Genomic DNA, 13,686 nt, shown 5'->3' on the forward strand with positions numbered 1-13,686 from the left:
CAAAACCCTTCCAACTTTGTCTCAAGTAATTCATTTTATTATTGATCATTATTTTAAAACGTATCTTTGAAGTTTGGGTCTCGTGGCAGTAGGTCTATTAAACATATTTCCTTAGTTTCACCAGGAATGCTGAAAAAGCAAAAACAAAAACAGTTACATTAGATGTAGTGCAGCAACATAGACTGATATTTCAGATTTGCATAAAAGCATCAAAATTGGTACACATTTAGAATAGAGTATTCTGAACAATTTTTGATCACTTTTGGTGGTGAAAATGTGATTTGTAAATTGCTGCTCTCCCAAAATGGATGCTTAAAAGTACCCATCATTGCATAGAGAACATCAGGCAAATGATATTCATCACATTCAATTGGTTTGACATCAACACAATTTCCATTATGGATTACATACCCTACTGTATTTAGAAAAGAGAACTGATACTCATAATAGTTTAGTTTATTGTTGTACTACCATTTTATAGGAACACGTGTTAGATAAATACATCAGTCTAGTACAATACGAGTTTACGTGCTCAAATGTACTGGCTCTGGATCAAGACGTCAACACTTTTACAGGCAATGGGAATACAGATCTACAAAATTGTGATTATACACATTAGAATACTAATGAAGTAGATACTATCAATTTAGTAGCTATATCTTACATGTGTTCCAGCCATAAAATTCTCATCAGAGATTCTGAACACCGACATTTGAAGTGGAGAGAGAATAAAGCCAAACCCAAAATCAGAAATGATGGAGTGTTCTGATGCACAAACATGCATGGATGTGCTGGTTCTAAAGCTGGCAGGTGTCAAATGTCAGGAAAAGGAACTACTACAACACCACCAATATTACCAAATTACAACACCACTACCACCATCACAACAACAACATATTGCCGAACCTGTGGATTTCCCCAATACAATGGTTGGAAAATGGCTATCAAAGGCAACCAAGGCAAAATCTCGAGAGGGTCCCCATCCAGAATTGTTCAGAATACATTAGTCAACATGTATACCAATTTTGATGCTTTTATGAAATGTTGAACAATTGGGTTGCTATGCTGCAGTACTAATATTGAGATTTTCACACACAAAGAAAACCAAACAAACTAACATCCCACCTGTGTGACTCATCTGTTCAGGATGAGGTCTGGCAATGTAAGGAATTCTTCCAAAGCCTGGTGACTGTAGCTGTTGTTCTGAGAGTAAAACCAAGCCCAGTTAAATGCTATCACTCAGAAACATGTGGATCCATATCTGTGTGTTTTAGTTCTGTAAATAACCTCCATCACTCTCATCTGTTGACAACTTGTCCTCCTGACTCGCTTCCTGCTCCAGGACGGAACCAACTCTGCTTAAGTACTGGCCGTCTTTCTGTCGAGCAGGGGTCACCAACCAAACCCTGGTAGGAACCTCCACAATGCGCTCGCACTGTAAAGGAAGCGCCAAACACCGGATCCCATCCAGCATGTCCACAACCTGTGTGATACTGGATCAAAAAGAGAGTCATTAGAGTAAGAGTTATACCTGAATCATTGCCCTCCCATTTAGTAGTAAAGCAAAGGCAGATGGAACATGAGCATTAGGGTGGCTCACAAAATATATTTTCACCAAATTTTGCCAGATTGTACCAAAAATTGAGTCAATCGCTGCACATTTATGGGAGGCACACTTTTTCACAATGTTGAAGTTTTTTTTTTTATATTTTCAGGAATAGTGTTTGAATTGTTCTAATGTTCTTACTCATTTACTGTAAATACAAGGAGAGACTGTCAATGACCATACTTACCTTTTACATCGTTCACATTTCTGATATCTGCTAAAGTTGTGCATTCTTCAGTTGAGCAATAAAAATACTGAATAAGTGTGCCATCGTTTATTGGCAAGATTTGTTTTGGTACAAATGTTCAACATATCAATATGAACAAGAAAAAACACGATCTGGCAAAATTTGGGGTTACTTTTACTAAAACTATCATACTATGAACCACCCTAGTGGGCATCCATTCATAGTTTAAAAATTTGAAGAAATGTCAGTTCATCTTGATAATGTTACGGTTTCGTTTATTCAGACAACTTGTTTTCAGGAAATTTACTTTGATCTCCTAACGTGTTTCGACTGCCAACTGCCAGTCTTCTTCAGAGGTGTCTGCTGATCGCTTTGACGTTTTCTTGACTTCCGTGTAATAATTGCATCAAGTTAATTTTGTCTTATTAAATAATGTTTCATTTATTCTGCCAACTGTTTTTCAGGAGACGCCTCTGAAGAAGACTGGCAGTTGAGAGTCAAAACATGTTCAAATATAAAAAGTACATTTCCTAAAAAAAAACAATCAGTTGTTTGAATAAATGAAACTTTAACATATTGAATAAATGTCATCCAAATACATTGTTAGGGCCTCCATAACTGTGAGAAACACTGACCTGAATGTCAGCACAAGACTCTTTAATCTGAGCCTAGCTAGTTTTTATGTTAGCCCAATGAAAGAGTTCTGCAGCATGGTTGGCATTTCAAATGATTACCCTTTAATTTTGTTCAGCCTTTAAAGTAAATGTACAAAAGGAATCCAAATAATGACCAAAATGACTCCAAAAAAAATCAACAAAATTATTAAAAAAAAAATCAACAAAATTACTCTAAAAACCTACAAAATGACTCCAAAAATTATAGGAGTGGGAGAAATAATCCATGCATCGTCAAAGTAATTGTAATTGATTCATTCAAATAAGTTACATGAAATATTGGAGGATATTTTAGTACCTGAGCAGCTTATTTAATTTATATATAATTATTAAACTTCTATAATTTATCATGTGTACATAGTGTTTGTCTAGTATGTGTGACTTTTTTTTTTTTGGTTTTATTTTGTGATCTGCCTTTCCTACAAGGGAAAGTGTGCATAGTGTTTATGTCTAGTAATATTTAATTCTACTGTATGTTTTCTTCCTTTATTTAATTAATGTTTGATGCTGTTATATTTCCTGTTTTTTTGGGGCTGCTGCAACATATACATTTCCCCCATTGGGGGATCAATATAGTTTATCCTTATTTAGAACAACCCTTTTTGTTTATTGTATATTTTACAGTAAGGATGTTGCTACTTCGACACTTTACTATGTAGTTCTAACTCAACAGTTTACACACGTCCTCTGCTGCTTTAATAAAAGCTCAACTTATCTCCTGTAATGCAAATGCTATGCTTTTAAAACCAGCAATTAATCAGTGGTCACGGCGAGATGCATCCATTTATAATCAAATCGCAGTCCCTATAATCGTAATGAAATCATGAGGTGCCTAAAGATTCCCACCCCTACAAAAACGCACAAGATGGCAACAATGATCGTCCAAAAAAACTCACAAAACATAATACACAATATTAAAGGAAAATAGACAAACCCCTTTGTTCTCTTGGAGCTCAGATTGTAATTATTGTAAATTCTGACCTAAATGTTGGCAATGTGGACTCCAAATCACACAGTAACATTTTAATGTCCCCCACCATGATAAAAGTTGCCCATCTCTGTTTTATATCAATTGCAAAACGTTGTGTTTAAAAGGTGACAGTAAAAGCTACACACTTGGCCAGGTAGACGGCGCACACAGCTCCAGGGTGCATGTGTGGGACCACCATAGTTAAGACCTTCTGAGGGTTGACCAGGTCCAGAGCAACCTGTAACACAAAGCATCAGTGACCACGTGGTCCTGTGATCACATGGTCCTGAAAGCTCAGGACAAACAGCAGCATGTGCCACTGACAGCGTGGAATCCTCTGCCACTGAGAAGTGTCGACGCCGTGCTGAGGTCAGCTTGGTGAAAGCAGACGTTGTCCGGCCACTCCTCTCCTCGTCGCTGACCCCAGGACCCCCTCCAGTGTTTGAAATTCTGCACTGCTCTCCTGTAGTGGTCCTCCCTGACCTCCACACTCAGTACGCTGCCTCGGGAGCCAACTGATAGCAAGAGAAACAAACAACTGCCTTTATGCCAAGTCACTTTGACACTTTGAAGTCAGCAAAATAAATGTGCACCCTCTAAGTAGATCAGCTCTGAAGTTGTAGCTCATGCATTTTTTCCACAAATACAAACCCACAATTGGTCAAATTTAAGTTTTAAACAAAAGCACTCAGATCATGGTCCCATGATCATTTACACTTTAAGGGCCTGTACGACAAAGCTGGATTTTCACCTATCACGGTAACTTGATAGGTGATTTATTTAATGTGTGGTGTACTACGACGCTGGTTAACTTCTTACAGAGCTAAATCATCATGGTAACTAGGATCTGAGTGAGTACTAAAGCCCCGCCTCCTGACCAATCAGTTCTCTCAGAAAGCGACCGGCCCAATAAAAGGAGGATCATTGTGTGAACACGTCTGTGTAGATCTGATGTGACGCTGACAGGAAAGAAAGAATATTTTCCTTTCATTTACCCAGGACATCCTATAGGAAATATAGAGATTAATATCTGATGGACTGGCCTACATTAGTCAGCTGATAGAGCCTGTGTGTGTGTGTGTGTGTGTGTGTGTGTGTTGAGCCGGTGACAGGGTAGAGAGAAAGAGAGAGAGGGCTGATCACTTATTTTCCTTCTTGATCAACTTACGGAGATACTAAAGGATGAGTTCACTCAGAATGTGTTTTGATCAGTAGTTACTGTGGTTTTCAAGAAGTTCACCGCTTTAATTTTGCCCCGATAAATTGAGGAAGCCGTACAGCCCTCCGCAGCAGCCGTCTGCACTGCAACGGGAGGGAACAGAGAGGGGCTGCAGCCTCCACTCTACAGACAGTGAAGGACGAGGGATTTGTCGCTTTATGTCGCTTAAAAAGTTCAGATTTTTCAACTTTTCAAATTACACGTCACATCACTTTAGAGGAGATAACTTGAGATCACGTCATTTACATTGATTTTAATTTGATTGCGTTGCTTCAGTCACATTAAGTGTGAAAGCACCTTTATTCCTCAATTGTGACTCAAGTCTGCACAGTTTCTTCGTGTTTGTCATTGGTCTGACGCTGCAATCTCCACCCTTGTCACTAGAGTGCACGTAGTCAGACTGAAATCACATGGGTTACGTGAACATGTTGATATCCTGCTTCTTAGTACAGCAGCTCTGTGACGGAGAATGTTTGGTTAGGTGAAGCTAACGGAGATAAATGAGAATATACTTATATATACAGTAGCTTCAATGTACCGGCCCCTGAGGAAGTAATGATTATTAGTAGAAATCATTTGTGAAATAAATGCAAAATAAGCCTTAAAAAATATTTATTATAAAATATAAACCAGTGGATGGAACACTGAGCTGATAAAGAGATGGATAGTACGACTGTTATAATCTACCTTATGACTAAATTAGAGCAGAAGAACCTTTATGACATGAGAAGCCCTGGGCAGTGGACAGGTTTCCATCCATCAAAGCAAAGACAGTGATATAGAAAGATGGAAGCAGACCTGATCTGGACAGAAACAGAGACATGGCCCCTGACCCGGAGCCAGACTCCAACACGCAATCCCCCTCGTTTATGTCCATCATCATCAGCATGATACTTGCATCCTGAACAAAGTAACACACACACACCATTATGTGAGAACCTGTGCCCAGTTTGTCAAAAGTAATCAGCTCTGATTCTGGATAACGTGTTGGATCAAATCTTGAAAATGAGTTTTTCAAAAGAATAAACAGATTACGTAACTGGATTAGCTCACGAGATCCAATCTTGGTTTTGATCCGGATCAAACCTTTAGTTTGTTTTTTTTAGAACTTTTTAGTACGATTGGGATCACTTCGATCCAAAAACATCTGGATTAAACTGATCCCATCAGAAGGGAGGACTCAGCGTGGATTTCAGAGCCAAAATGTAATGAAACTTTAAAAGTATTTCAAATAATGCTATATTTGGATCATGCAGTAGAGCTTACAAGATATCAGATTCATTCATAAGGTTTTAATTTGATTTGTTCATCCATAAGCCGACAGTAATTGGTTGGCTATAACAGTATAGACCTACAGCAAAGTAAAAAAGAATTTGGCTTTATAAAATAATCTCCTAAACAGCTCAATATTGACCATAAATAATATATTTCATTGTTTCACTAATTTATGTATATTCATCACAATCAAAAACACAGTTGTTTTGTTTTTAGATTATTTTTTTTAGTCGTGCAAACAATGATTAAAAAAGGATTATAAAGCAATGGCATCACTGTTTTTTGAAATACAAAACACATTCAAATCAGAAATAGTGCCCAACTATTGCGTCCTAAGGCTGGTCGATATATCAGGATTCAAGATATATCGAGTTTTCTATTTTGGCGATATAGAAAATGAAAATATTGCCGATATCAATATATACATATATATTTTAATAGCTTATTTTTTATTGAAATACTCATTTTAGGAGTCACTGCTTTTGCTACTTCTCAGAACAGCATGAAAAGCACAGTTACATGGATTACTGATCGTGTCCTACCCAGATCTACCACTAAATAAGCCACACTACGGCTTTTTCTCCTCCAAGGAACAGCATGTGTGAGTGAGTTTTGTAGTGTGGCCTGTTTAGGGGAAGGTCTGTGTCGCTTAGGACACAATCAGTAATCCATCTAACTGTGCTTTTCATGCTGTTTTAAGAAGTATTGAAAGCAGCGACTCTTAAAACAAGTGTTTTATAATAAAACAAGTTATATTTATATCGATATAGGCAATATTGTAATTTTTCATATTACCAAAAATAAAAAATTTCAATTTATCTTGAAATATATATTATATATTATATATATTGCCCTCCCGTAGTGGATAGCAAAAAAGGATTACCAAATCTGGATAAATGTTATCTGAAATAAACCTTTTTAAAAATCAGACCCTGGAGACACTCAGTAAAGGCTCAATAAACTGAGACATTGGCCCTCATTTATCAACCTTGAGTGAAAACGAGTGCAAATTTGAATTAGGAAATAGGATGACATTCTCCAAGACAGAATAGCGCGTCTCGTGTGTGCACTGGGTGAACCTATAAACTCCTGCTTGGTGCTAGAGTTTACCAATGGGGTTAACCAGTATTTTGTGAAAAAAAAAAAAAAAAAAAAAAGTGGTATCACTAATAATGTGATTTAAAAAAAAAAAAACATTTTATTTTGTTTAATTTGTTTTAGTAATCCGTTTACATCTGTTCTGAATGTGAGTATGTTTATGCTCCAATGAAAGCTGAGGTTTGTTTAATACTTTGTCAGTCTCAGTCAGATTTGGCTGTTCTAAATCACAAATCCACACACTCAGGTTTGCGTAAACGAGCTCAGACCTGACACGAGATCTGATTGTAGCGTACGCTCACACCAGAATTGATAAATACCAAAAATTGCGTGAATATGGTCACACGTGCAAACGGTTGATAAATGAGGGCCACTGTGTGTATTCTACCTTAGGGTAGGTGATGGCTGGCCCTCTCTTCATGTGCAGGACGTAATCTTCCAGACTGGCCCGTTTGATGAAGATGGGAACCCCCAGAGATGTTTTCACAAACTGTGCTGAAGGTTGGCCAGCAATGTTTTCATGAGGGATGGTCCCCCAGCTGCTCTGCAGACTGGCCCCTGCCTGGAGCCGAAACAACTTCTTAAACTGTGCACGTTTCTTCTGACGCTCAGCTATGAGCAGTTCTCCATAGGTGAGCAGCTTCTCCCCAGGTAGGGTGGGACATGGTGGGCCTTCTTCAGAAAGAGTCATCTCTTTTCTTCTACTCTCCTCCTCTGTGCTCGACTCTTCATCCTGATATGATTCTCTGTGTTCTATCAGCTGCTGGACCTCAGGGCTGAGGGCATGAGGGGGCATCAGGCTGCTGATCCTCTCCACAGGGGACAGAGAACGCCTTCTCCTGATTGGCCCTGTAGGGTCTGCTTCACCCCACCCATTCTCCTTACATTTCACTGAAGCTGATGAAAAAGCTCTTGTTTCTATTCTGTCTCTGTATAGTGTTACAGCTGCAACTGCGTGTCTGCAGAAAGTCTCGCTATTAATGTCAACTGTCACCAATCTGTGCTGTGATAAAAGTCTGAATGACAAACGCACAGCCATTACTAGAAGTCTTAGGTTTTTATTCATAGAGTGATCCTAGAAAATTCTAACGCTAAAGTTAAAAAGACAGTATAACTGCTTTTCTTTTTTAAATAAATAACACTAAAGCTTCATAAGAATAAATATATTCACTTACAATGTAGAGGGGGACCTGTGTAAATCGTTACTATCCACGCTGTGATCATACTCGAGGTGAATCTCCATGCTGGGAACACGTGCTGACGTCATAATAATGCGACTAGTGTAGTTATGAGCTTCCGCCGAAAGAGACTTCTTCTTCTTGGTTTTTATTGGCGGTTGGTCTCCATCATTTGGGGCATTACCGCCTCCTCCTGACACCAGAGAGTGTAAAGTGTACATCATCCTTTTGAACGTCCTAATTTACTTATTTTATTTTTATTTAAATGCAACAGCATTGTACAAACACACAGAGAACAGTATATTACAACAACTCAACACCAGGGCTCATCCACATCATACAAACAGGTACAATGACAGCCTTTTCTTTTACTTGGAAACACATTTAAAATTAAGTTCAACATCTTTCTGGAAGAAAACAAATTAAGGCATTTTCTTAGTACATTTACATTGATGGATATTTTAAAAAAAAACTAAAAATAGTTTATTGAATAGGAACATGTTTCTTCTTTTTTAGAAAAAAATATGAAAACTTACAACTGCATGTTGTAAGAGGACACAACTTAATTATTTTACTGTATTGGATACACGCATTAACAAAACAGAACAAAAACGCAAGTACACTGACTTCCATTGTTTGACAAATAATGCAAATAAGGAATTGCCATGAGCTGCAAAATTGTTAAAACTTAATAAACTTTCAATAAATATGAAAATGTCCAGTTTCATAGTGCCAGAGTTTATGGGACACCGATTGTAAATTTGAGCATCCTAAAAAAAAGCTTCTCCTAAAACTAGAATGTAACTGTTAAATCTTAATGTTAAATTTAAATGTTAAATACGAAATCTAAATCTAAATGTTAAATCTAAAGCTGAATGTTACAATTAAATGTAAATGTTACATCTAAATGTCATGGGTGCAACTAAATATTTAGCTAATGTGCAAATTCACCATTTAGATTTAGCATTTAACATTTAGATTTATTATTTAACATTCAGATTTAGATTTCAAATTTAGATTTAACATTGACATATTTTCACAAGAAAAAACTTTGACAAATTTCACAAATATTGATGTAAATCTGGTCAAAAGTACATTTCAAAAATTCACATATATTTTGTAAATGTGGTTTATTGCTAAATGTTGCTGTTTATTTTAGTATGTAAGTTTACAATCGGCGCCCCATAAGAGTTTCAGTCGTGGGAAATGCCCATTAGGTATTGTGGTGTACAAATATGCAATGCTGAAAGACTGCAAGCTCGTCATCATTACAAAATATAAAAAAAAATCATTATTCATTTATTTCTCTCTCTCATAGAAAGCTGAGGCCCTTTGTATAGGCCTGATGGCTTCTTGACCTCTCCTGAATCATTTTTGTCTATTTCAATTCAATTTGTATTCCTTCTTGTGAGTGTTAAACTTTTCCTTGTCACACAATCTACTCTTTGCAAAAAATTATTGAAAATCTGTTTTGGTTTTGTCTATAAAGTGATTAAATATATTCAATAAAACTGAGGTGTGACAACATTAAATGTAAAAGTAATGCAATGGTTTAAGTCCTACTTGGAGGAGCGATGTTATTTTGTAAGCATTGGATACTTTGAATCTGACAGATTACCAATGACATGTAGGGTTCCTCAGGGCTCTGTTCTTGAATCCTTTTTCTTTAGCCTTTATATGTTTCCTTTAGGATACATTTTACAGAACTGTAAGGCTGATTATCAGAGCTACGCAGATGACACACAACTATATCCATCGCTGAACCCAGATGACTATGGTCCCATTGAGGTGTTGTGTGACTGTTTAGAAAAAATAAACTGCTGGATGAGTGAAAACCTCCTTCAACTAAATCAAATAAGATGGAGGTGATTGTCTTTGGTAACAAGGAAAAGAGGACTGCAATCAGCGAGTATCTTGAGTCTCGTTCTTTAAAAGCTAAAGACCAAGTCAAAAACCTTGGTGTTCTGATTGACTCAGATCTTACATTCAGCAGTCAGATCAAATCTATCACAAAAACAGCCTTTTACCACCTAAAGAACATCTCCAGAGTGAAAGGTTTAATGACTCAGAAAGATCAGGAGAAACTGGTCCATGCTTTTATCTCCATCAGACTGAACTATTGTAATGGTCTTCTGACAGGAATCCCCCAAAAGAGCATCAAACATCTACAGCTGGTTCAGAACGCTGCAGCTCGGGTCTTAACCAGAACAAAGACAGAGAGTTAAACGCACTATTTTTCTCTACTGCGCATGATTGAGAGGGAGATTTTTGGTCATACTGTTGTGGATGTAATGTGTTTGTTGATGAATTTAAATGTTTTGCCGATGATTTTAAATGTTTTTACTGCTGATTTTAAATGTTTTTGCAGGTGATTTTAATGTCCTTATTGATTTTTAAGCTGTTGAATATTTTCTGTTGCAGTTCTTGATCATGTAAAGCACATTGAGTTGCCTTGCGTATGAAATGTGCTATACAATTAAATTTGCCTTGCTTCAGTATTGTTCACAACATTTACAGAGAACAAAGTGTTTTAGTTTTAAGTTTGGTTATCACCTGTTGAGTGAGGAACGTTTCCCATGGTGCCCACAGAGCCACACATTTGTCCCTCTGCAGCCTTAGACTGTTTGTAATGTGTTCCATATGTTGTATGTTTTTAACAATATCTATCCACTGATTAACGGTGGTTCATTATTGAGCCAACGCCTTGTTATTGCCTTTTTGCTAGCTGCCATAAAAATCTGTGGAAGGTATCTATCCTTTTGGAGTCTATTTTTAACAGGAAAAATTCAAGAAGGAGAATACAAAATTGTTTCCCAAAACACTTGTAACTGTATTATGAAGATCATCCCAAAAGGGTCTAATAACTGCACAAGCCCAAAATATGTGTGTGGCAGTTAGATTGTGCATTGGGCTGTCTAGATTTTTGTTTTGGAGTTGTGAAAAATCTGATCAAGTTTTTCTGTCAGAAATCTCTCCACCATTGTGAGGCTGAGGTTGAGATGTGAGTCTTGATCATATTCATCCAGTCCTCCTGGCTACCAGAAATTCCTGATTCTTTTTCTCATTTTTCCTTCACATAATTTGTTAAGTATCCAATTAGTTAATTTATATATCTGTACAGTTCTCCAATAGTCTTTTTGAACAATTTTGTTTTATAGGCCTTGATGATCATTTGTGTGATACCCATCATATTTGTAGGTAAAAGTCCCTTAATATTCTTGTCAAATTAATGTCTGAGTTGAAGGTACCTATACAAATCCTGTTGAGCAAGGTCATACCTCTCTGACATAGATTTTAAATCTGGGAATTCCAAATCATTGAGCAAAAGACACAATTTTGTGACTCCCTGTTTCACCCACTGTTTGAATCTTCCATCATGAGTGGGCAGTCTAAAGTCCAGGTCCAAACAAACAGTAGGTGAGTAATCGATCTTCATTGTCACAGAATGTACAATTGGGTTCTTCTTCGATGCCAAACCGTTGGAGTGTTTTTTTTTTGTTTGATAAATATTATGAATTATTTTAAAATGCACTTTTTTTAACTTTATTTCTTACACAAAAATTTTCTGCAATGGTCTATGCTTTTCTTCAGTTTATGTTGGTGTATTGATTCCAAAAGGACTGAGCGGCGGGGAGCAGGGTTTCTTGGGTCAGTGTCCGAATATATTTGTTAGGGATGTTGGTAGTGAATGCATTAATGTTGTCAGTGAAAATTCCAGCACCTTTATGGAATAATGGTTTATGAATATTACCTCCCGTTGTCAGCACCTGAAGCACTCCATTTGGTATGGCAACAAAAACAATAGCGAATTACTTTAGTGGAACCGGAAACTTAAACCGACCAAGAGTTGTCCATTCGTTTGGCTTCTTTTCAAATGTGCCAATAATAAGAGAGTTCCAAAAGGGAAATGGTTCTGTGTGGAATCCAAACCTAAAAACAAAAAGCTCTGTAAGAAATGACTTGTGACTTAAGAAACAACTAGAGAAAACTTTTCATCGGGATGTGTATGAATTGATTTTCAAATAGCTGAATTGACAATTATGAGAATGCATGTTGCCATCTCATGGAAAAACTTAATTGCTAATATAAACCATTTGTAACAGTTTTTGTGAATGTTACACTGTATACTGTAAGAAGCATATGTTGTTATAATAATTTTTCGAGGCCACAAAAAATGGGAGTTTTCAAATTTGTAATTTTCTTATATTTCATTGAAAAACCTTATCAAATGGCAAATGGTAATTTTTTATTTCAGACATTTTTCACCTCTTTCAAATCCATTCAAATCTTTTTATGTGACAATCAATAACAATAGTCTTGAAGAGACGCTATAACAAACGGTCAAGCACACTACTTATTGAAAATATGACAACTTTAGATAAACTTCTTATCTCAAGCTTTTTGATATGCTATACAAAAGGAAGAAAAGTGACGAAAGTTGGCCAAAGTGACAAGTTGAAGAAAGACTTGTCTGAAGCACTTTTCACTTCTTAGTCAGAAGGAACAAAAGATTCACACACATTTGATAGTGCACAACACATTGTTGCTATTTTGTCAATCGTTGGAACTTGATCATTTCTACAGTGTAGATAGTCTATTGGAATTGTACTTTGCAGGATGGTGTATTTGTTGCACACAAGTCCAATCACTCATTCTACATAAATCCTGGTATGGGCGATTTTTTGCGTTCTTTCAAGCTTGACTGGAGAAAGCTGACTTTTTCCTCTCGTGAGTTTGGGTTTTTTAGTCTTGGATATCGAATCCTTGATTGGCCAGTACAGTATCCCCTTGTAGAAATTTGTCTTGAAGGCTACAGTTTTCTGTCAGATGCTTATCTGACGTACGTCCACCCGACCCCTTAGACAAAAATGACACTGCTCCCTGATGGGTTATTCCAGTCACAAACTTTACAGTGTTATGATGTTTATAGTTCGTCCAAGTTTCAGCTCTTGCCAGAAGATTAAATGGTCTCAATAAATATCTCAAATAACAGTCAGGTCCAGGAAAGCCAAATTTGTGAAAATCTTTTTTACTTTACCTAAGTGTGCTTTGAGCCAAGGTACATGTTTTCATTGAGAAAAAAAATCTCGAGGCACACCACCAACCAAAAATGTTTTTTTTAAAAAATTAACTTGTATTGGCCCCCGCGACCTTGACAAACAGGAATAAGTGGGTCTGAAGATGGATGAATGGATGGATGGATGGATGGATGGATGGATGGATGGATGTATTGGCCTCTACGCGGAGCTCAATGTGGCTCGAATCCGCAGGGACCGTCTGCAAATTGCAACACCGGAAAAATATACAAAAAATAAAAATCAAATAACTTCCCACAGGAAAGTGCTATTACCATCAAAATCATTTTACATATATGTGTTCTCTTGTTGTTAATACTACATTGATTAGTTTGGAAAATGACACTTTTAAATAATTTTGATGATGTTTAAATGTAAATACTTTTCAAAAACATCTCTTTTGT

At 36.8% G+C, this 13,686-nt stretch overlaps 1 protein-coding gene across 2 annotated transcripts; it reads right to left on the minus strand.

Moving 5' to 3' along the window:
- Nucleotides 1-15: 15 nt before the first annotated feature.
- On the minus strand, nt 16-8,291 carry trmt61b (tRNA methyltransferase 61B). Of its 2 annotated transcripts, XM_028442590.1 has the most exons (8): nt 8,205-8,283; nt 7,418-7,926; nt 5,455-5,557; nt 3,762-3,952; nt 3,584-3,675; nt 1,288-1,493; nt 1,126-1,203; nt 16-129 (listed from the first exon to the last, which is right to left on the minus strand). In XM_028442590.1, the coding sequence occupies exons 1-8, from the start codon at nt 8,251-8,253 to the stop codon at nt 98-100; spliced, it is 1,260 nt and encodes a 419-aa protein (XP_028298391.1). In that variant the 5' UTR covers nt 8,254-8,283; the 3' UTR covers nt 16-97. The 2 variants fall into 2 exon arrangements, with proteins under 2 accessions (XP_028298391.1, XP_028298390.1); XM_028442589.1 differs by having other exon boundaries at nt 7,418-8,291.
- Between the last annotated feature and the right edge of the window lie 5,395 nt (nt 8,292-13,686).

Source organism: Gouania willdenowi, unplaced genomic scaffold (genome assembly GCF_900634775.1).
Source record: "Gouania willdenowi unplaced genomic scaffold, fGouWil2.1 scaffold_55_arrow_ctg1, whole genome shotgun sequence".
NCBI classification, from domain to species: Eukaryota; Metazoa; Chordata; class Actinopteri; order Blenniiformes; family Gobiesocidae; genus Gouania; species Gouania willdenowi.